Source organism: Oryctolagus cuniculus, chromosome 18, assembly GCF_964237555.1.
Source record: "Oryctolagus cuniculus chromosome 18, mOryCun1.1, whole genome shotgun sequence".
Classification (NCBI taxonomy): domain Eukaryota; kingdom Metazoa; phylum Chordata; class Mammalia; order Lagomorpha; family Leporidae; genus Oryctolagus; species Oryctolagus cuniculus.
The window spans coordinates 40,983,759-41,006,508 of NC_091449.1; the positions used below are offsets into that span (position 1 = coordinate 40,983,759).

At 53.3% G+C, this 22,750-nt stretch overlaps 2 protein-coding genes across 3 annotated transcripts in view; one reads left to right on the plus strand and one right to left on the minus strand.

Moving 5' to 3' along the window:
* On the minus strand, nucleotides 1-15,318 carry CIAPIN1 (cytokine induced apoptosis inhibitor 1). 2 transcript variants are annotated; one of them, XM_002711542.5, is made up of 9 exons: nucleotides 15,187-15,318; nucleotides 9,645-9,820; nucleotides 9,053-9,205; nucleotides 7,678-7,754; nucleotides 6,242-6,407; nucleotides 3,591-3,664; nucleotides 2,687-2,802; nucleotides 1,002-1,083; nucleotides 1-603 (listed from the first exon to the last, which is right to left on the minus strand). In XM_002711542.5, the coding sequence occupies exons 2-9, from the start codon at nucleotides 9,799-9,801 to the stop codon at nucleotides 493-495; spliced, it is 936 nt and encodes a 311-aa protein (XP_002711588.2). In that variant the 5' UTR covers nucleotides 9,802-9,820; nucleotides 15,187-15,318; the 3' UTR covers nucleotides 1-492. The 2 variants fall into 2 exon arrangements, with proteins under 2 accessions (XP_002711588.2, XP_051702763.2); XM_051846803.2 differs by lacking the exon at nucleotides 15,187-15,318 and adding an exon at nucleotides 14,801-15,173.
* The window catches only part of COQ9 (coenzyme Q9), a 16,005-nt gene continuing 8,550 nt past the window's right edge, over nucleotides 15,296-22,750 (plus strand). Inside the window, exons 1-3 of the mRNA XM_017342242.3 lie at nucleotides 15,296-15,425; nucleotides 18,462-18,627; nucleotides 19,768-19,903. Of these exons, the coding sequence (XP_017197731.2) occupies nucleotides 15,350-15,425; nucleotides 18,462-18,627; nucleotides 19,768-19,903 (378 nt within the window). The 5' untranslated portion in view covers nucleotides 15,296-15,349. The remainder of the gene's footprint in view (nucleotides 15,426-18,461; nucleotides 18,628-19,767; nucleotides 19,904-22,750) is intronic.

Sequence of the window (22,750 nt, forward strand, 5' to 3'; positions counted from 1 at the left end):
TGATTGTAGAAGTCTGCGGGTTTAATACCTGTAGGTTAACAGAAATGAAACAGGACACAGATCCAACACTACAGTCAAATGGGATGGTGGGAAGGGACAGAGGGACGCTGGACGGGACGGGGTCACAGCAACCAGTGAGCGATGGCTCCTGTGGTGCCCTGAAGACAAGAGACACCAGCCCGAGGCCGCCAGGCCCTGAGGTGTGCGGGGCAGCAGCCCGGACCTCCCCACAGGCTGTAGATTCAGGGGCTCTGGTCAGCGTGTTAGCAGCCAGAGAGGGGCTTCTGTTTCTCCTCACACTGGGGGAAACAGGCCCCCGCGTGGGTTCAGCAGGCCCCACAGTCCTTGGTCTTTGGATCCATAGCAGCACTGCGCACCACTGCGCCCACAGCCAGCAGCCCTGTCTGCTAAGCACCTTCTGGCAAACGGATTGCAAACAGAGTGGAGCACAGCCGGGGCGGCCTTGGAGGGGCGGAGTCGGCCGGAGGGCCCCTAGGCGTCGTGAAGGTTGCTGGCGCTCAGGAGCACTTTCTCCCCGGGCTTGAAGGCTGGCATCCCGAGGTAGGGGCAGCTGGCACAGCGGAAGGCATCGCCCAGGTAGCACTGGAGACAGGAGAGAGAGCCCGCAGGGAAGCCGAGGTCAGGGCAGCCCGGAGACACGGCCGCAAGGAGGATACTCCCGACTGCATAGGCGGCCGGGGGAGCGGGGACGGGACATGTCTTTGGGTTCAGGGCAGCGCTAGGCAGGGCGCGGTCCTTACGAGGCCGCGTGGCCTCAGTCTGAGAGCCTCAGAGCGCAGCTAAGCTCTCCAGCGGCCGAATCACCTCAGGACCCACCGGGAGGCAGGGAAAAGGGCTCCTCCCGCACAGGCCCGAGCGCGCCCTCACGCATCCCCGCCGCACGTGCATCCTCACACGCTCGCCCAGTGTGAGGGCAGCGGGCAGCGGCAGCGAGCGCCTGGGAGGCGGGCCCACGCCTGGGCTGGGGAAGGCTGACTCACGTTCCCGCAGGCCGACTTGGGCTGGGAGCTCTTCTGCTGCACCGACTTCTCCTTCTCCAGTTCTTCCGCAAGGCCGCAGGTGCTGTGGGGACAGCGGTCGCAGGAGAATGGGATTCACCGCTGCCCAGACGCGAAAGCCTGAACGGCGCCAAGATGCGCCGCCATCTCCCATTCACACCTGGGTGTCCTAACTCAGCCGCGGGGGCGGGGGACGGGCAGACAAGGCTGACAGCGGGGAGACGGGGAGACGCTAAGGGCAAAGCGGAGCAGGAGGGCCTGCGCCCGTGGGCTGTCGCTGTCCTTGTCGCCGTGCGGGAGGCAGATCTAACGCTGCTGAAGAACAGAAGAGCACAGCGCTTCCTGGACGCTCACTGGGTCCCTGACCTCGAGCACCGGCAGGCACACACTGACACAAACTGCTGACGAAGCACGCCTGCACCTACAGGGCGAACGTACGGAACAGCGCCGGCTCGGGTTCTTCCTAACTGAAGGCCATGTTGTCTGCGGGTTCACACCCGGGGCGGGGAAACTACCAACAAACCCAGGGATGAAGAACTCGAACTCAGGAAACCAGGCCCCTCCCGGGTTCCTGCGACTTCTGAGGCTCAGCGATGCTTAGGCTTCTGAACCTGGGTGGGCGGCACACGGGGATTCAGTGTGTGGTTCTTTAAAAGGTACCTGTTCAACTCCTGGCCCATGCCAGGGTGGGGACCTTTTTTCTGCTGACAGCCATTTGTATATTTATAACATAATTCACAGGCCATACAAAATCATCAACCTGGGGCCAGCGCTGTGGTGTAGTGGGTAAAGCCACCGCCTGCAGTGCCAGCATCTCATACGGATGCCAGTTCAAGTCCCGGATACTCTACTTCTGACCGAGCTTTGAGCTATGGCCTGGGAATGCAGCAGAAGATGGCCCAAGTGCTTGGGCCCCGACACCCACACGAGACCGGGAAGAAGCTCCTGGTTTCAGATCAGCACAGCTCCACCCATTGCGGCTATCCAGGGAGTGAACCTGCAGATGGAAGACCTCTCTCTCTCTTTCTCTGCCTCTCCTTCTCTCTGTGTAACTTTTTCAAATAAATAAATAAATAGATCTTAAAAAAGTCCACCTGAAAACTAGCCGGCTCTAGATGCACTGGATCTCGGATCCCACCTGCAGCTGTCTGGGCGGGGCCTGCCCAGCTGATGTCGTGGGCCTTCAAGTACAACCTGCGGGCTGGACATTCCCCACTGCTGCTCTATGTATAATACATCCAACATAAAACAGGCATTTAAAAAATAGTGAAGGATTGGGGGCCGGCATTGTGGCAAGTGGGCTAAGCCTCCACCTGCGGTGCTGACATCCCATATGGGCACCTTCTCGAGTCCTGGCTACTCCACTTCTGATCCAGCTCTCTGCTGTGGCCTGGGAAAGCAGTGGAGAATGGCCCAAGTGCTTGGGCCCTGCACCCACATGGGACACCCAGAAGAAGCTCCTGGCTCCTGGCTTCAGATCGGCCCAGCTCTGGCCTTTGTGGCCATTCGGGGAGTGAACCAGCGGAGAGAGGACCTTTCTCTCTCTCTCTGTAACTCTGCCTCTCAAATAAATAAATGAAATCTTTAGATAACAAACAGTGAAGGACTGAGATTCCTCGGGAAGCAGAAGCCGCCGGACGCCGCGGGGCTGCCCCGCCTACACTCACCAGTTCTTGCAGGCCTTCCTCTTCTTCCCTTCCCCACAGGAGGCAGCCCTCAGGGAAGCTGGGTCTGGCTTCTTCAGATCTTCCGCGTCCAGCAGCTCGTCGGAGTCGATGAGATCCTGGAGTGTGTTCAAGGCCACCAGTGACGATTGCGGTCTCCGCCAGCGGCTGCACCCAGGCTGCCAGAGCAAACTCACGCGGCCCTGGGGCAGCCGGCCCCTGCCCCCGTCCCCGCCCCGTCCTGCTCTGGGTTGGTCATCTCGCTCAACCTGAACTACCCCATGTCCACAGAAGACGCTGCAGGACGGGAAGGGCCTGAGAACTGATCTACACGAGAAGCAGCTGGAACACTGGCTGGGGCGGGGAGGAGAGAGAGGCGTTGTATTTACTTGCACATGAGGTCATGTGAAAGAGGGAACTGAGTGTGTGCTACCTAATTCCAGAGAAGGGCAATCATTACAGACGCTCGTGGCTCTGGGCGGTGAGAACACGGACCAGGACCTGTTTTGCTCACCACTGTGGTCTCAGCAGTGCAGAACTGAAGCAGTGCAGAAGACAGGGCTGAGCAGAGATGCAAAGTGTTGTTTTAAAAACAGCAAGCATTTGGCAACCTGCCCAAAGGGCCCATAAAAATACCCTAGCTGACAAACTCCTTCCGGGTCTATACAGAGCCACAGGAATCCTTCCCGTACAGTAGGGGGGGGGGGTGGGGACAAGATACTCTACAGGAGAATGGAGACGTCAAAGGCCGCCACGTGGAGTTTCCTTCTAAATCAGAGACAGCAGTGAAGCCACAGCGTCGGGCTCTAAAAGCATTCACACCTCCAGGTCCAGAAAGGTCACCACGAACCACAGCCGCTCACCAGGGCGGGGCAGGACAGCAATGCAGCGGCCCGGGGCGACTCACCGTGCTCTCGTCATCCATGTCGTTGGCCGAGAGGGTCCAGAGCTTGGCCACGGCAGGGTCCACAGCAGGCTTCGCTGAGTCCCCCAAGAAAAGGAAAAAAGCCCTGGTCAGTGTGGAGCAACGAGCCTGCCTGAGCACCAGCCACTGAGCGCCACAAACGTGGGCTCGAGGCCGCTCTGCCACTTAGAAAAGGCGTGGCGGGGCTGGCACTGTGGCGCAGTAAGTTAATCTTCCGCCTGCGGCACTGGCATCCCATATGGGCGCTGGTTCTAGTCCCAGCTGCTCCTCTTCCAATCCAGCTCTCTGCTATGGCCTGGGAAGGCAGTGGAAGATGGCCCAAGTCCTTGGGCCCTGCACCCGCATGGGAAACCTGGAAGAAGCTCCTAGCTCCTGGCTTTGGATCGGCGCAGCTCCGGCCATTGCAGCCATTTGGGGAGTGAACCAATGGATGGAAGACCTTTCTTTCTGTCTCTCCCTCTCACTGTCTGTAACTACCTCTCTAATAAATAAATAAATAAAATCTTTAAAAAAAAAAGAGAGAGAGAAAGAAAGAGAAGGAGTAGCCCAGGCCACCCACTGTAGACAGCCACAGAGCCACCACCTGCTGGGAGGGCACTCCGCACCAGACGCTACACCAGGCACTTTATAGATGCAGCTAGCTTAGTCCCGCTGACAGCCTTAGGTGGCTGTCATCCCAATCTGACACCTGTGGACACAGGTTCAGCTCCTGAGGCCAGCCACACCAGGCCCCAGGTACGAACCCGTCTTAGGCTCTGAACGTCTGCTCCCTACTGCTTTCTCCGCGAAGCTTGGTTTCCACCCCATTCCCATAATCATGGGGCTGAGAGCGACACCCTCCTCCCGCAGCAGGGGTTCTGAGGACGCGTGAGAAACGTATCCAAGGCTTCTTAAAGAGAAAAGCAGCAGCCTACTAACGCCTGCTACCCACAAGAAAACAGGCTCAGAGCTGCTGGCAGCAGAGTAGCAACAGACCTCACAGCCGCCGTCTAGGTCAGGACAGGGGACGGAGGAGGGGCCTGCGAGAGCAGAGACCCAGATACAGTGAAGGCCAGACCTCAGACGGGGGAAGAGCTGGGCGCAGCGGTTACGACGCCGCCGGGGACACCAATATCACCTGTCGGAGTGTCAGGGTTCAGTCCCAGCCCTGCTTCACCATGAGAGGCGGCAGGTGACGGCTCAGGACCTGGGGCTCTGCCACCCATGAGGGAGACTCAGAGTGAGTTCCTGGATCCTGGCTTCAGCCTGGCTCGGCCTCAGCTGTTGTGGCATTTGGGGAGTGAACCGTGGATGAGAGCTCTACATCTTGGCTTTTCTAGTAAAAAAACAAAAATAAAAAAATTCTCGGACAGGCCTTGTGTAAGTGCACCCCCTAGTGACTGCTGTTAGAACTTCCAGGCCAGCTGCTCCAACCCATTCTTTTTTTTTTTTTTTAAAGACTTATTTATTTATTTGAAAGGCAGAGTTACAGAGACAGAGAGGAGGAGATGGAGAAAGGGATCTTCCATCTTCTGGTTCACTCCCCAAATAGCCCCAAAGGTGAGAGCTGGGCCAATGTGAAGCCAGGAGTTTCTTCTGGGTCTCTCACATGGATGCAGGGGCCCAAGAACTTGGGCCATCTTCTACTGCTTTCCCAGGCCATAAGCAGAGAGCTGGATTGGAAGAGCAGCAGCTGGGACTTGAACTGGTGCCCATACGGGATGCTGGCACTGCAGGCAGCAGCGTTAACTGCTGTATGGGCCCCACCAACACATTCTAGAATCGAGATTCCAAAGGATTTCTTGAGACGTGGCTGACTAGCCCAAACAGTGCAACACTAATGTACCGATAAGTGTCTGTTTAGCTGTGTGTTCCTCACAGCTGGGGCAACTTGGCATTAGACAGGAAAGCTTAGAGTGGTGGCAAAGGATGTGTGTGCACACAATTTTCTGGGTGGAAGAAACACAGTTTTACAAGTATCAAAGTGTGGAAGTCTTCAAAGTAAGAAAAGCTGCCTTTATCAGTATAGGGGAAAGCACGTGGGACCAGGATGAGGTCTTCTGAAGACAAATGCAGCGACTCTGGGGCCTGGAAAGAATTCATTATGGGGCGTGTGCCACAATGGGTTAGGCTGCCACCATCTGTGTTCTGACTGCACCACTCTAATCCACTCCCTGCTACTGCACCTGGCAAAGTGCCAGCGGCTGGCCCACATGCTCGGGCCCCAACACCCAGAATGGACTTCCTGGCTTCTGCACTCAGCCTGGCCCGGTCCGAGCCGCTGCAGCCATTTAGGGAGTGAACCAGTGACGGAAGAACTTGGTCTCTTCCTCTAACCCTACCTTTCAAATAAATAAATCCTAAAAAAAAAAAAAAAAAAAAAAAAAAAAAAACTAGGAGAAAAAGAGACTTCATTATCTACACTGCGTGACCCTGGAGGCCTCAGGTCCTCCGGAGCAGCAGGGACTGAACCATAAGATCTACAGATGATGTCAGCTCTGGATCCTAAAATGCCTGGGATAAAACACGTTAGATACATCCTTCCCTCTGGAGGCGACAGAAATGGAAGGCCCAATCTCAAACCATCCGCGTCCCACCTCCATCCCTGGCCCTCCGGCCATTCGCCGAGAAGGACGTCCCTGAGCCAGTCTTACCTGGAGAAGGCTTCTTGGCGGAGGAAAGCCTAAGCTGACTGGAAGAACCCACTTCAAAGTCCGGCTTTTTGCCCGTGATCTGAACGGAGAGCAGGCCGTCACTCGTGTAACCCAGGTGCTCTTGGACGCACTGTGTTTCCTCGGGGCTCAGGGACTCACGCTGCAGCTGGAATTCAAGACACCCACAGGGTCACCCGCGGCGCCTCTGCGGACGTTACAGGACGCCACTGCACGCAGGGACTGGGGTGTGGAGCAGAGGGACCCATCCTCACTTCACTGCTCACGCCCAGAGTCTCGCTAGTCAGAGCCTCGAGTGCCATCTGCCTGCCTGTTCACTGGGAAGTCTCCACGCGCTTACATTAGGTACAAGGCCCTGGGCTGCCTGACCATGATCACAACGGTGCGGCAGAGGGTCCCGCGGTACAACACGGAAACACGCCTGCGACAGACAGGAGAGACTGAACCCTAACAGAGCCAGAGGAGGGACGACCTCCCCGTGTCCCTCAAGAAGCAGCAGACAGCAAAGGTGGGAGAGAAAGGGTCGGGGTGCCACCTCTGTCCAATAGAATCACAGGATGGTCACATAAACCAGGCTGTCAGTGGCATAGAACACTGGCACACTGTCCCTAAGCTCAGGGGAGAAGCACCTGGGATGTCCAGGGCTGCAGGGAAAGCGGGGCACTGACAACGCACACACGCGGTCCTACTTCTATTTGAAAAGGAAGTCTGCGCGTGCATGTGCGGCAAACAGAGGAGAGGTCCTGCACCCACACACAAACGCCTCGTGGCCCCTCAGAGAGGGCGAGTACAACCAAGGGCTGGGAGGTCACTGTGCATGCTGTGAGCTTCAGTGCAAAGTGAGTTCCTACGAGCAGTCCTCGTATTTAGACCAAACACAGAAAGGAGACTAAGGAAGCGCAGACCTAAGGAATCTACAGCCGGCCCTGGATCACGTAACCAATCAAACAGCCATGACCGTGTAACATTGACCTCTCGATACCCAGGAAAACGCTAGCCCCAGAGAGGAATGCAGATCCGGACACACTCCGTTCAAGCGTCTCACTGAATTCTCAGGAATGGGATATCCCCGCGCCACAGCCTGCTCAGCCTGCCCGCAAACGCAGGGCTCCCGGAGGTGACGGCGCCTCACCCGGGCGGGGGGCCGGAGCCCACGGAGACACAGAGGGTGTGAGAGCAGAGCCACCGCTCCCCAGCTCCTGCGCACCGCCACTGCGCCAGGACCGAGGCCAGAACAAGCTCACTCCAAGGGCCCCAGGGTGAGTCCCTGAGGCCCACCCAGCTCGCACGCACATTCTCTACTTGTTTCCTAGTCCTGTGCAAGGCTCACCACGCACATTCCTGATTGTTCTGACAAGGAGACTGGTTTGTCCCTCACGGTTTAAATTCCTAGCAGAGCAGGGCCTCTACAAACATACCTCTTTTACTTCCACGAGACCGGAGAGAGTCAGGGCCGAACACAGTTTAGACGCTGTCCTCACTTTGCCGTTGTTAACTGCCAAGAGGAAAACTCCAGTGAACAGCCTTACATGAAAAATATCACAGGCTCTGCCCTAGGTGGGCAGCAGGCACGCACACAGTCGCCCTTTCTGCATAATGTGTATATATTCCAGGGCCAACACTTTAGTTTGACAAATCCTTTTGGTGGTTGAAAGTGCTGATATATGTTCTTAAATATTATAATTCCATTATTATTGTTGCTTGTTTCTCTGCTTCTGGAACTTTCTTCTGGAGGTTGCCAGACAACCACTGTGAAAGAGGTTAACTGCGAGGTGCACAGGGCTACGAGTGCTCTGGCTGTGCAGCTCCTACAAACTGTTTCATTACCCAAGGCTTAAATTCCCAGCAGAGAAAGCTGATTTCCACCACAACGCCACAAGGCTGTATTTTCATATAAACGACGAATGCCTTTATGCATTTCAAAATAACTTTCACTTCTATTTGATGAAATAAATGATCACATTGAATTGAAAGTCTGGTGAAAATGCTACCAACTCCGGCGCTAAATGGCCCTGGGAAAGAGGTTGCTTCATGGGAATCAGTCATTACCTCTTCAGTCTCGGACCTTCAGCATTAGTTTTTCAACTTTTATTTTGGAAAAAATCCTACACATTTAAATATACTCATAGGAAGTAGCAAAAAAAAAAAAAAAAGTTTAAGGAGGTCCATGGACCGTTCACCTCGTCTCCCCACAGGCCACATCTCATACCACCACTGCCCAGTGTGACCCCGATGGACCAAGTGCACCCTGGCTTCAGCAGTCTGACGTGTGCTCCTCTGTGGGCTGTGTGTGCACATCTGTGCGACCAGATACACAATTGGGGCACAGAATCGTCCCACCACCACGCAGCAACCCCACACTCTGCTTTAGAGCCACAGACCCCCTCCTCCCACACCTAACCCCTGCAAGCACTAATCTGATCTCCGTCAGCACAGTGCTGTCAGGTCAAGGGCAGGAACGGAATCCCGCACATGGGATCTGCGGGGCTGGGCTGGTTTTCCACTGGGCACACTGGAGTTCACGCACAGATCAGGAGCTTGCTCCATTTCATTGTTGGACTGGTTTCCACATTATGGATACACTGAAGTTTAACCACTGACTGAGGAAGGACCCAGCCCCTTTCGAATGGAAGCTTCCTTCTAGTACCAAAGGACTCAGCTACAGATCACCATTCCTTAGATTTTAACAATGTAGCCCTAAGGAGAAGGTTCTGCCAGGGGAGTGAGTATCTTTCTCCAAACAACGGGGAGTGCAGCCCCCTCAACTGCTGGAGTTCCCAGTGATTCCCATACCCACAGCCGTCTCCACTGGCTCTTTCAGGAAGAGACATCCCCCAGGCCGAAGGATCCGGGCCATCTCGGCCAAAACCTCAGCACTGTGTAGCATGCTGCTGCCTGGGACTACACCCGACAAGATCACGTCAAAGCTGGACTCCTTGTGGGCAGCTGCAAAGAAGGGAGACTCCAATCAGCAAACCCCCGAGCCCCAGAAGTGACCTCCCCGCCCTCCCCGCTCCCACTGAGGCCATCTGCCTGCTCCACACACACCTGCACACCACTAGCAAAAGGGCCTGCTTGCCCTCCCTCAGTCTTACTTACTGCAAATCTTTTACATGCTCAGGGAAAGAAATGAAAAAGGAAGCTGGATGAAGACTAAACTTTCTTTTTTTAAAAAAAAAAAAAAAAGTATGGAATCGCTACTAAGAAACAAGTACATACTTGAGTACACTCCACGTCCACTATCTCCCAACTGCTAACAGCAGGGGCCCGGCCACTGTCCCACCTGCCACCTCAAACCAACCTCAGATACCAGGGAGTCCCAGAGACCAGCGCTCCCACCAACCCCGCCCCCGCCCCTCATCAAGGCGACACGGGTGGCACTCACACTGCAACAGCTGGTTGACGTTCTCCACGGACACTTGGCCCTCGCTGCCAGTTAACACATGAAGCTTGTCCACCAGCTCTTTCAGAGCCTCCACGGGGGACGACTTATCCCAGACCACCGCCACAGCCTGGCCAGCTGAGATCCCAAATTCCGCCATTTCTGTAGTGCTGATGGACCTAAAATTATCAGCCAAAAGAGAATCAAAAGTGAGCAGAAATAAAAGCATAATGAGGTACCATCAGTTACAATCACACTCCCAACCTCCCACCAACGAATGCTGAAGGTGTTAGAGGTCTTTCTTTAGATGTTAGAGCAGGAATTAATGAACCTTTCATCCAAGGCCTCATAACCCAACACTGCCCATCACGGCAGGCACAGAGAATCCTGACTTGGCAGAGTCAAGAGGGGTTTGAGTCACAGAGGAATTAGGCAGAAGCATGGCTCAGCACAGAAGACCAATAATTAAGACATAATCCAAGCACAAGCTTCATTTAAATTTTGTAAAGTGAATATTGATTTTCCCTTTCCACGGAATCTGCAGTGATCAATAGTCCCTACCACGTCTTTAACATTTAATGATAGCCAGACTGTTTAAAGCATCTGACGAACATTATCCCAACTGAACCCGAGAACAGCCTTAAACCAGACACTAGTCCCATTTTACAGTCAGGAAACTGTGACTTTGCACAAGTCACACAGATAGTGGGACGCACATAAAGTAAGAGAGCGGGGATTGTAACTCGCATCCATCCGACTGGAAAGCCCACGCCTCTGCCTAGCCGGCGGCTTGCCTTTCTCTCCCACTTGATCCTCAGGTGAGTGTGTGCCATGCTCACAGGGCAATCAGGTCCCGAGGCAGCCGCGGCTCAGCTCCTCCTTTCCTTTTAAGCATTCATGCCCCCAGCTCCCTACCTCAAACAGCGCAAATGAAAGAAAGGCAGAAGCAGGGGCAGAGGGGTCCACTCCGGGGCTCAGTGCAAGCCAAGCGCTCTCTTCCTTCTTGAAAAATGTTCACTCCAAATGCCTCTCTCCTCTCTGCCTATGAAACACGCCCATTAGCCAGAACCATCCTTAAAAGCTACAGGACTTCCGTCTGTCACTCCTTTTTAAAGCAGTCACTAAAGGTTTTATTTTCTAGAGCAAAATCAAAACGTCTAAGCGCGCTAGATTCAGGGCCCTCACTCCTTACTCTACAAAACCCCTCCATGGTTTCCCTCTCTCATGCCTTCTTTTTTTTTATTTTTTTATTTTTGACAGGCAGAATGGACAGTGAGAGAGAGAGACAGAGAGAAAGGTCTTCCTTTTGCCGTTGGTTCACCCTCCAATGGCAGCCGCGGCCGGCACGCTGCGGCCAGCGCACCGCACCGATCCGATGGCAGGAGCCAGGTGCTTATCGTGGTCTCCCATGGGGTGCAGGGCCCAAGTTCTTGTGCCATCCTCCACTGCACTCCCTGGCCACAGCAGAGAGCTGGCCTGGAAGAGGGGCAACCGGGACAGAATCCGGAGCCCCAACCGGGACTAGAACCCGGTGTGCCGGCGCCGCAAGGTGGAGGATTAGCCTAGTGAGCCGCGGCGCCGGCCTTCTCAAGCCTTCTTTCCCAGTAACTTTACATAGAACGCCCACCCTTTATTATCTGCAGGCCTCGGCAAGAGGATGCCAACTGCCATCAGGCAAGCGGCATTTCTCATTTAGTGTGGGTTTTTAAATCCCTAAAGAGCATACAATCAAGAACTGAAACTTTGAAGTTTTTAATTGTCACACGATATTGAGGTAGAATCCTCACAAATCGTCCAGGGGAGCCACCTGTGATCAGTCACATTTAAGAACCAGGCAAGGAAGACGCGAGAGTCCAGACTGCTGGGTGTTGAATAATAAATGGCTGATTTCTAGGCTGATGTCGGAGCAGCCTCTCCCTTGGGACAAAAGTGCCGCCAAGCTCCTTGCCCACCACTGACTGCTACAAGTTTGTCCCCATAAAACTGCCCTCAGGAAGCAAACAAGGAGCCAAGGGTAGCTTCTTGGCCAGAGCGAAGCAAAGTCAATGTCCACGCCTTTCAGCAACTCTACAGAGGCAGCTGGCCAGGGCACAGGGATTTTTATTCATTAACAAACAATAATGGGGGTACAATGTGATGCTTTGGCCTATGTATACACTGCAGAATGATTCAAACTAACAAACATAGCCATCGCCTCACTACGTATGGGTATCTTTTTGTGGCAAAAATGCTAAACATCTATTTTTGAGCAACTCTGAATACACGTTATTAACTGTGATCACTCCGTGGGGCAACAGATCACTAAGACTCCTCCTCCCAAGCACTGAAACTCTGCACAGTGTCCCTACTACAGCGCGACACTGCGCCCTTTTTGGGTTCCACATACACATGAAAGTGAGATCACACAGTATTTGTCTTTTGGTGCCTGGCTATTTCTCTTAGCACAATGTTCTGTAGTTTTACTTATTGTTTCACATGACAGAATTTCCTTTTTAAAGGCCATATAGTAGTCAGAAGTATGTGTGTGTGTGTAACATGTTCTTTATTCTATCCATTCATCAACTGATGGATACCAAGGTTGCTTGCCTACCTTACCTACCGTGAACAATGCTGGAATGAACATAGAAGTGCAGTCGCTTCCACACACCAATTTCAATTCCTCTGCAAATACACCCAGAACAGGATTGCTGGGTCATATTACAGCTCTCTCTTTAGTTTCCTGAGGAACCTCAACACCATCACAGCCTCTGATGTGGATGTATTAATCTACATTCCCACTCACAATGTACAAGGTCACCTTTTCGCCACATCCTCACCAACACCTGGCATCATGTGACTTTATGATAACAGCCATTCTTATGGGTGAGGTAACATCACACTGAGGTTTTGATTGCATTGCCTTCATTAACGATGTGAGCATCGCTGTACACACACCTGTTGGCCATTTGTATCTCTTATTTTGAAAAGTGTCTGCTCCGCTCCTTTGCCCATTTTTAGTTGGGTTCTTTGTTTCGCTATTGAGTTCTTTATCTATTTTGGATATTACTCTCTCATGAGACATACAGCTTGCAATTTTTTTTCCTAATCCATGGATTCTCTCTTCACTGTTCATGTTTCCTTCACTGTGCAAGGGCCGTTTAGTCTGAGGCAATCTCTTATCTATTTTTGCTGGCGTTGCCTGTGCTTTGGCAACAAACCAATGCCCTGGAGCATTTTCCTGTTTTCTTCCAGTAGCTTTACAGTTTCAGGACTTCTCCTTAAATACTGGACCCACCTCGAGTTGGCTTCAGTATACGGTGCAAGATCAGGGTTCAATTTCGGGCTTGTGCATGTGGATAACGTTTGCCTACCACCACCTGACAGTCCTTTCCCCATTGCCTAGTCTTAGCACTTCGGTGGAAAATCCATTGACCATGAACACTGGGTTTACTTCTGGGCTTTCTATCTTGTTCCACTGTCTGTCTGTAAGCCAGTACCAGGCTGTTTTGATAACAATAGCTATAGAATGTATTTTGACATCAGGGTAGCACACAGGTGGTGAAAACAGACGGACTGGAGTGTGTGCACCCTTAGATCTCCTTATCAGGTCCACACCCTGGGTAAGTGTTAGCTCCCTGATCCCATTTCTCACCAGTGAAGTAGGAATAACCTCACACTTAGCAAGGTTGCTGTAAGTAGAGAAGAGAAAAACACGTAAAGCCCTCAGCAGAGCTGGGCACCCACAGCTCCATGAACCAACCTGGGAGGACCCTGGGCCGCTGCCCTGCCGGCCAGTGTACTGCCTGTACAGATAGACCCCTCTTCCCTCGCGCTCAGTCACCTCTGCGGGTGACTCCGCAGGGAACTACGGGAAGCATCTTTCTCACTGTCAGCTCTACAGGGTAAGAGCCGCACATTGTGACACCTTGGACAGCCCTGGGGTAGGACTGCGGCAGAAAATTAGGCAAACATCAATGCTTTGCTTCCTGTGTTCCCCCAATAATCCTCTGATGGAGAGAGAGGGCTGGCTCATAACATAACTTGTTAAACACCGATCCTCAAGGAACAGGCACAGCCACCTGTTTTCAGTGAACATTTTCCAAATAAAACAGCCAACAATGTTCTTCTAAATATCTAAAAGCCAAAGTGTGATACTTTTCATCATCAGAGCTTTGTGCTATGGCTGTGAAATCTGTCTTTAAAAACAAAAACCTATAAGGAAAAAGTGGCTGGCACCTAAGCCACACACTCAGAAGCTGTGACTCATGACTACAGAGAGGTGGGGCAGAAGCCAGTCACGCCGCTGACCTTGTCCACACACACAGGCCCCACAGCTTTTAGGAACTGTCACAGGCAGGCAGCACAAGGCGAGGCCTGAGAATCACTTCCGGAGAGGCACTTGTTCAAGAAACCCAGTGAGCATCCAACCTTGAGGCGTTCGGCCCCTCTTATGGATAAAAGCAGCCAAAAGGAAAAAAAAAAAAAAAAGAAAGAAATGGAAGACTGTGTCTCCAGGTCATTAGCTGGGGGTCAGGGACAAGGTTTCACAAAGGACACTCAGGAGTTTGCTCCCATAGGAGAGGCTCCTTCGAAGACCAGTGGACAAAACTCAGAAAACAAAACCTCCCGAAGAGATCGCTGCGGCTTTACCTAAACCCGGCGGTGTGGACCTGGCATTCTAACGTCTGGGCAGAGTTCTGGCTTGGGAGGTCTTTGCCACGCTGACGCAGGGGGGACAGGATGGTTAGAAAGACCACAGGAGCTCATCAGAGGGGCGCAAAGCACAGCTTCCACCTACTACAAAGGCAGGGCCTAGCTGCGAACACACACAATCTACAGGATGACATGCTCCTGTCGTCCCTGACCCCTAATCCCAAAACCGCTCACTGCTCCCTGTTAGGTCTTCCCTGCTGCTACCCGCATTTGTGATCCGTGACCGCACCGTGGCCTCCTGGAGCCCCCAAGCAATGTGAGAACGAACACCGGCCATCCCAGACGTTCCTCCGCACCGGCGGGGCACACCCAGACCAAGTGACTCGACTCCCCGGGCAGCAGACAGGGCTCCCCGGATCTCCCAAGTCTGGGAGCGACTCGACTCCAAACCCTGGGGGCTCGGACAGGTCACAGGCTCAGAAGTCCAACGTGTGGGCCCCAAGCTTTGGTGCTTTGTCACCATGTACCTTCCGAGACCCGAAAACCGGAGACTGAGGCCCAAGGTCACAGCAGTGGCTACGGGTAAAAGCAGGTTTAAGATCTGGGTTTCTCGGGTCCCAGCTCGGAGAATCTTCCTTCTCAGAGTGCTGTTCCCGGGAGCGGACGTTCGAGAAACAAAGCAGCCTAGGAAAGGGCTGAAGCCCCAGCGTCCGGAGCCCAGGGCAGGCCGGCCGGCCCCTCACACCCGCTTTCCAGGGTACAAGCCCTCCAGGGTCCTCAGGGAAGCAGCCGTGGCCAGCGTGCCACGGCGGGACGGGGCTGGGGCTAGGAAAGGAGAGGCTGTGACGCAAGGTGAGCCGGGAGGGGACCGTTGGGGAAGGTCGGGCTCTCAGATCACCCCAACCGCGCTCACCTGCCGCCCGAGCTCGCTCCGGGTTTCTCCGCGGCCACCGGCTCCGCGCCTCGCGCCGCTCGAGAGAGGCGGAGGCGGCGCGACGTCAAGAGGGCGGAAGTGGCCGCGGCGCGGCCCTGACGCTGCCCGTTGCGTCGCCGCCAGCGGCGTGCCCGCTTCCAAGATGGCGGCAGCGGCGGCGGTGTCGGGCGTGCTGGGCCGGGCTGGCTGGAGGCTCCTGCAGCTGCGGTGCTTGCCGGGTGAGCCCGAGGCTGAGTCGGGGAAAAGGGAGGAGCAGGGAGAAGGCTCGAGGCGGCGGGAGCTGGGTGCGGGGCGGGAGGTGCCGTCGTGGCGGCCGGCGAGCAAGGTGAAGTGAAGGGCAGCAGCGCGGAGTCCCCGGCGTCGCGAGCTGGAGCGGGCTGTGTGGCCGGCTTTGGTCTTCATCTCGAGCTGTGAGGGACGAGAGCGCTGGCGCAGGGCCTGTCACCCCCGTTTCTTGGAGCTGACGGAGCCTCAGCGAGGGCTGGGGACGCCCAAGGTCACACAGCTCGTCGGCTGCGGGCCTGGCAGGCGCGGCCGTTCTCGGCCCCTTTGCCAAGCGCCGGGCAGGACCGCTGGGAGGACCTTGGTTCCCTGCAGCCGGTCCTGTCCCCGCCCTTCGCCAACTCTGGGATATTCGCTTACCACCTGTGCTGCTGTAGGCTCCGTGTTTTTATTTCTGTGTCCGAGTTCTTAGGAACGGACCTTTGCATCACTACATAAATGGAAAGGCGGTGTCACCCTTCGTAAATGGAATGTGTGCACTGTCGCATTAACTTAACAACTCTTGATGTAGTCGCCTGTGTTTCTCCTCACGTCTCAGCGGCCCCTCCTGTGGGGCCTCCCCCTTTTCATTTCAAAGTTTTCTCCAGTTTTTTTTTTCTTTGCATATAAGAAAATGTTGGTATTTTTACTATGTATCATCCTATTTCTTTTTAAAAAGTTTCCTGAGTTATTGTGTAGTTTTTTTTTTGTAAAAGATGAGTGTCCATTTTGTTTTCATACACAATGTCCAATTAAAGATCTTTAGTAAAATCAATGCCTGTGTTAAGTATTTACCCAACAGAAAACGATCTGTCCCATCTACAAGTCTACAAAAAGGTGTGCATAAGTGTATTCGTACCAGCCTTATTCATAATAGCAAAAGGTGTCCATCAACAGGGTAGTGAGAACTAAACACGTGTCAGAGACAAAGCTGGACGCCAGGTGGCGTAGCTGGGACAGATTTCCATCCGTGAGGACTTAGAGTGGGAACAGGAGTCGGCTGAACTGGCCGCGGCCTTGAGAGTCCAGCTGATGCAGATTGGCAGGAACCTTGGTCTTGGGCTTCCAGCCTCCGGAATGATGGGAAGATACGTGTCTTTTGCTTATCACGGTCGTTTGTAACGGCATCCTGAGTTAACCGAGACAGATGTGGGTACCAGAAGGGTGGTACTCCTGTGAGAAACACCTGACAGTCTGGAAGTGGCTTTGAAACTATCATGGGTCAAAGTTGGAGGCGTTCTGAGGTCCCCGGGAGGAGGGCGGAAGGGGGCTCAAAGCAAGGAGACAGAAGAAATACAAAGGGTGAGCGTGAGTATGGTTAGCCCAGCTGTGCGTGCTAGCAGGTGAAGATCGAAGTTAGAGCTCTCTCCTCCCAGGGAGACGGAGGCCCTGTCCTCAGGTGTTAGCTGGAACAAATGATTTTTTTTTTTTTTTTTTTTTTTTTTTTTTTTTTGCCATTCTTGAGTTTTCCCAGGCAGTAACTTTAAAGGGCTGTGTCATCTTAGGGACGTGGCCTTGAGTTAGACTACAGCGGAGTCTGTTCAAGTCTTCACAGGCCAAGGTCAAGGCCCCTAGTTAAGAAGTCAGAAGACCCTGACTAGAGTTTGGTTAAGGAGAAAATCTTGTCAGATCTACTGATGGGCACAAAAATATGGCTCAATCTCAGATAGACTGAGTGAAAGATGCCTGACAGAAAATTACATAGAGGTGAACCCCTAGGACAGGCGAAACTAAGACGAGCAAAAATGAATCCAGGGTGAAAAATTGGGGGCGGTGTGGGTGAGGAATGCCTGTGACAGGGCGTGGGGGCGGTGTGGGTGAGGAATGCCTGTGACAGGGCGTGGGGGCGGTGTGGGTGAGGAATGCCTGTGACAGGGCGTGGGGTGCTTTCTGGGCTGATGGTAATGGTCCCTCTGTAGATAGGGCCAGGTGTACACTTGTTCAGACTCAGAATGGTAGACTGAAGAACTGTGCAGTGCCTTGTGCATAAACAGCCCCTCAAGAAGAACAGTCAACACTGAATTCCAGGAAGGACACGTGTTAAGGTGTTTAGGAACAAGAAGACTGAACCTGCGGCCAGTGCATGAGCAGGGAGTGAAAGCCGTGACTACAGGGGTGTAGCTCCTGTGGCGGACTCACAGCTCTCATCCCACGGGTCTTCTCTTGTCTGTGTGTTTAGTTTTTATAATAAAATATTGGGAAAGAAAAAAGTAGTTTGAGTTTATGCTTAGGAAATATTATGGACCTTTCTGAAAGTAAGTGGGGTATTGCAAGTGGGGTACTGTGACTTTTTTAAAAAAGATTTATTTATTTGTTTGAAAGGCAGAGTTACAGAAGGAGGGAGGGAGGGAGGGAGGTGGAGAGAGAGAGGGCTTCCGACTGCTTGTTCATTCCCCAAATGGCCGCAATAGCTGGAGCCGGGCCAGGCCAGAGCCAGGAGCCAGGAGCTGCTTCCGGGTCTCCCGTGTGGGTGCAGGGGCCCAAGGATGTGGACCACCCTCCACTCTTCTCAGGTGCCTTAGCAGAGAGCTGGATCGGAAGTGGAGCGGCTGGGACTCTAACTGGCGCCCATATGGGATGCCAGCATTGCAGGCGGCGGCCTTACCCGCTATGCCACGGTGGCAGGCCCCCATCTGTGATTTTCAAGGCACTTGCTCAGGCCTCACAGCATAGCATACCCATGGAGCGAGTAGATTACTGTCAATTTGCAGATTTGAAAACCTGCATGTTGGAGTGAAGTAGCCATGTACCACATGGCTAACATGGTAGAAGCAGGCCGATGAGCCGGGCAGGGCTGTTCTGTGGCTCATCGCTGCTGTCACCATGTCCCGTTCAGAACTTCGCGTTCCCCTGTGGCTTTTGTGGGACCCGACTCTTGGCCCTGTGGTCCTGGAGGAGCCTGTCCTGCCCGTCCTCCCCATGTGGGGCACTGCCCTGGGTCTCACGGGGCATCCTCTGGGCACATCCCTGACCGAGGCCGGTTTCCATTTCAGCGTCCCGCTGCCGAGCACCCCTGGCGCCTCGTGCCTTCCACGCTTCCGCGGTGGGGCTCAGGTCTTCAGAGGAGCAGAAGCGGCAGCCTCCCCCCTCCTTTTCTCAGCACTCAGAGACACAGGGGGCAGAAAAGCCTGACCCGGAGTCTGCTCGGTCACCCCCCAGGTAGGCACGAGTCAGCCTGCCCGCTTGGCCGGCTCTGGTGTCTGCTCTCCCCCGTTTCCTCCCTCTCCACCCGCCTCTTCACCTCCCTTCCCTTCCCTTCCCTTCCCTTCCCTGTCTCTGAGAAGAACGTGTTGTCTTTATCAAGACGGTGCCTGGGCCTTGTAAAACACCTGAACAGCACAGGGTTCGCAAAAATTAGCCTGGGAACCTGCTGCTTTTTTTTTTTTAATCCTTTTAGATGTTTTCCCTGGCACACTTCATATGTGATGTCTGTATACTCACACAGTCACTCTGCTCTGCTGGTTCACTCCCCAGTGGCAAGGGCTGGGCTGAGTCAAAGCCAGGAGCCAGGAACTAAATCTAGGTCTCCACATGGGTGGCAAGAAGCCAAGTACTTGAACGGTTCCCACTGCCTCCGGGCGTCCTCAGCAGCAGGGAGTAGGTACTGAAGCCAGGTACTTCCATGTGGGATGGCAGCACCTGCACTGCTACGCCAAGTCCTTGCCCCAGATCTCTTTTATTGTGATTTCCCTCACTCATGTGACAGATAACGGGGTAAAGTATATGAGTCTCTCCGTAGACCGGGGGGGGGGGGGGGGGGGGGGCAGTGAACCAAAAGGTATGAATGCTGCCTTTTGTTCCATATGCAGGAGCTGATGACCCTCCAGAAAGGTAATAATGTATGTTTCCATTAGATTGGTTTTTCTTCCTAATCCTGCCAACACAAAGTCAGATCCATGTGTTTTTTGCTGGTTTCCTAATTAAAGTTCTTTGCATTTCAATTCTATACATATTTTTCAAGACCTTATGAATAATATAACTATTGCCCCTGCCTTGTGGACTTACAGCCTGTACAAATAAAGGTAAAAACAGGCAGACAACCCTCCGAGCACAGCACGCTGAGGGCTGCACACAGGGAAACCCAGGGTGCTGTGGGAACACAGCCTTTGGGTCACAAGCCTCTCGTGTCACTGTGGCAGGGCGGGTGACGTGTCAAAGCCTCCATGCTGCCGTCCAGGCAGACGCCCTCACAGCGTGCACTGACGGGAGACTCAGCCTCTGGTTTTTGCTCAGGCCCGTTTTGCGTGCCAGGCAGGAGCAGTGAGCTGAAGCGTGCCGGCCTCTGTCCCCACGTCTCAGGTACACGGAGCAGAGCGGCGAGGAGGACGAGGACTACGAGAGCGAGGAGCAGCTGCAGCACCGCATCCTGACAGCGGCCCTGGAGTTCGTCCCTGCCCATGGCTGGACGGCAGAGGCCATTGCAGAAGGAGCCCAGGTGCGTGGAGGGAGGCGGGCCAGCCTCTCCAGGAGCCAGCGGGCAGAGCAGAGGCCTCCTGCTGTCTTCCAGTCCAGCTCCGAGCCCCGCAGAGCTACACGGTTTTTGTGGAGTTTTTGTTTCTTTCCCGTTAGGGTGGAAAATTAGGTTTACTTATTTAGTTGGTTTAAAAAAGATTTTATTTATTTATTTGAGAGACAGAGCTACAGACAGACAGAGGGAGAGACAGAGAGAGAGGTCTTCCATCCACTGGTTCACTCCCCAAATAGCCTCAATGCCTGGAGCTGGGCTGATCCAAAGCCAGGATCCAGGAGCTTCTTCCGGGTCTCCCACACGAGTACAGGGGCCCAAGCACTTGTCCATCTTCTGCTTTCTCAGGCTGTAGCAGAGAGCTGGATTGGAAGAGAAGCAGCCGGGACATGAACCGGTGCCCATATGGGATACAGTGCCACAGGTGGAGGCTTAGCCTACTATGCCAAGGATTGATTTTTTAATGACAAAAACTGTATACCAGGGAGTTTGTTTCTTTTTTTTTTTTTTTGACAGAGTGGACAGTGTGAGAGAGAGACAGAGAGAAAGATCTTCCTTTGCCATTGGTTCACCCTCCAATGGCCGCCACGGCTGGCGCGCTGCGGCCGGCGCACCATGCTGATCCGATGGCAGGAGCCAGTTGCTTATCCTGGTCTCCCATGGGAGTTTGGTTCTAAAGGCAGCCTATTGGGCAAGAGTTGTCTGTGATCAGAACTACCGTATTTCACTGACTGAGATGCCAGCGATACCCAGGAGCACCGTGTTTTTAACACATCACAGAAATAAAAATGTTGCCTTAGTAAAGTATTACACATCATCAGTTTATGATTCACACCAGCATTTTTAAAATGAAAAAACAAAATGTGCACCAAGTTAATGAGATCTGGGGGCTGAAAACCCCCAAGGCACCACTTTGTAGACCAAAACATCTGTTTTTTCCTCCATGAGTGTAAGAATGTTTCCTCCAGGGATGTCAGACTGCTGCTTTAGGTTATACAAAGACTGTGCTTAGGCCTGTGTTGTGTCACCTTGTTCAGCACAGTGAGATCAGAGGCGGGGTACTACAGCCACAGCTCCTGTCCCACGGCCCCTATCCCAGGGCAGCTGCTCTTGGACCATGGACAAGTTTGCCACCCTCCTGAAATTCAGCTGATAGTTTTTGTCTACTCCCACCCTCTCCCAAGAGCACATGGTAACTGAAGTCACATTAGTGACATGTCTATACCCTGGGAGTCCACTGTATATTCATTGTAAAAACTTTGAACAGTGCAGACAGAGGTAAAAAAAGAATGTAAAAATCATCCATGATCAAAGATCCTGCTGTCAACATTTTAATGCCTGTCCTTTAAGTTTAAAAAATGTTATTAAGCATTCATGATTTAAATATTTATTGAGCAAATAGTGTGTGTTAGACACTGTGCTAGCCCCTGGGGATATAACAGCTGTCATGGAAGGCACGGTCCCTACCCTTGTCGAGCTTCTGTCTAGTGATGTTAACCAAGTACGTATGTGATGTGTGCATCAAGAACAGTCGCTGGAGAGACCTAAGGAAGGGACCTGCTCCAGGATGGGGTGGGGCGGAAGAGAGGCTTGGAGCTGGTAAGTGAGGCAGGAGTATGTTTTGACTGGTGTGCCTGTGGTAGGAGGGCATGGACAAGTCCAAGTGGAGAGAGAGCATGCAGAGAGGGAAGAAGCCTGCGGTTAGAAGCCAAGGAAACCACCGTGCAGAGAGGTTAGGGAGAGAGCCTTTGCATGAGGAGTGTCAGTGAAGGCAAAATCAAGCAAGACCCTCAAGGTCCTGGTAAGGAGCTGTGCTTTTATTCTAAGAATAATTGGAGACGCGGGATTCAGTTTGGCATTTCACATGCACATTTTGGCTGCTGGATGAGAAGTGGATCGAAGCAGAGAGAGTTAGTCACCCAGCAGAGAGAGGTAATCTGGCCCAGAGGCGCCAGACAGGCCAGTGGGTTTGCTGATAGATGGTCATGGGAGACAGTGACAGTGTGCAAGTGTGGATAAGTGGTGGTGTCGTTTGCTAAGGTTGGGCCATTGGAACAGGACAGGGTTTAGGAACGCATCATGGGTACAGTATTATCTCTGATAACCCCGTGGAGACATCAAGCCCACAGGGCTGGAGCTAGAGGAGAAAGCTGGACTGGATGCTACGTTTGGGCATCATCAGCATATATATGTGATAAGTAACTACAGAAGTGAGTGAGATTGCCTAGGGCCACAGTGTAACATGGTAAGGGAGAGGCAGCTACACCCTCACGGAGCTCTGACATTTGAGGGGGTGGTGGTGGGGAGTAAACAGTCGGAGTTAGAGCATCCTGGTGTAGGGAGGCGCTGGGAGGGTGGACTGCAGCAGAGGTGAGGCGGTGGCGCTGCATGTGACTGTGCAGGCTGGATGGGAGCTAGGGTGTACTGGTCAGGGGAGATGGGATGGAAGTTTGAGCATGATTGAATGCTGGTGGGAGGAGTACAGAAACAAATGTGGCAGTGAAGCTAGAAGAGAAAATAGGCAAAATCAAAAGCCTGAGGTTCCAGGACCGGCGCTGTGGTGTAGCAGGTAAAGTCTCTGCCTGCAGTGCCAGCATCCCATATGGGCACCGGTTCCAGTCCCAGCTGCTCCACTTCTAATCCAGCTCTCTGCTATGGCCTGGGAAAGCAGTGGAAGATGGCCCACATCCTTGGACCCCTGCACCTGTATGGAAAACCTGGAAGAAGCTCCTGGCTCCTGGCTTTGAATCAGTGCAGCTCTGGCCATCCTGGCCATCTGGGGAGTGAACCAGCAGATAGAAGACCTTTCTTTCTCTC

What these genes read in the sequence shown, in the direction of transcription:
- CIAPIN1 (XM_002711542.5), bottom strand. Translation starts at nt 9,801, where the DNA reads ATGGCGGAATTTGGGATCTCAGCTGGCCAGGCTGTGGCGGTGGTCTGG. An exon ending in GCCAGTGGAGACGGCTGTGG is followed by an intron (nt 7,755 to 9,052) that starts GTATGGGAATCA and finishes TCCTCTTGGCAG; the next exon opens with TTAACAACGGCAAAGTGAGG. An exon ending in AGGAAGGCCTGCAAGAACTG is followed by an intron (nt 1,084 to 2,686) that starts GTGAGTGTAGGC and finishes CTGTCCCCACAG; the next exon opens with CACCTGCGGCCTTGCGGAAG.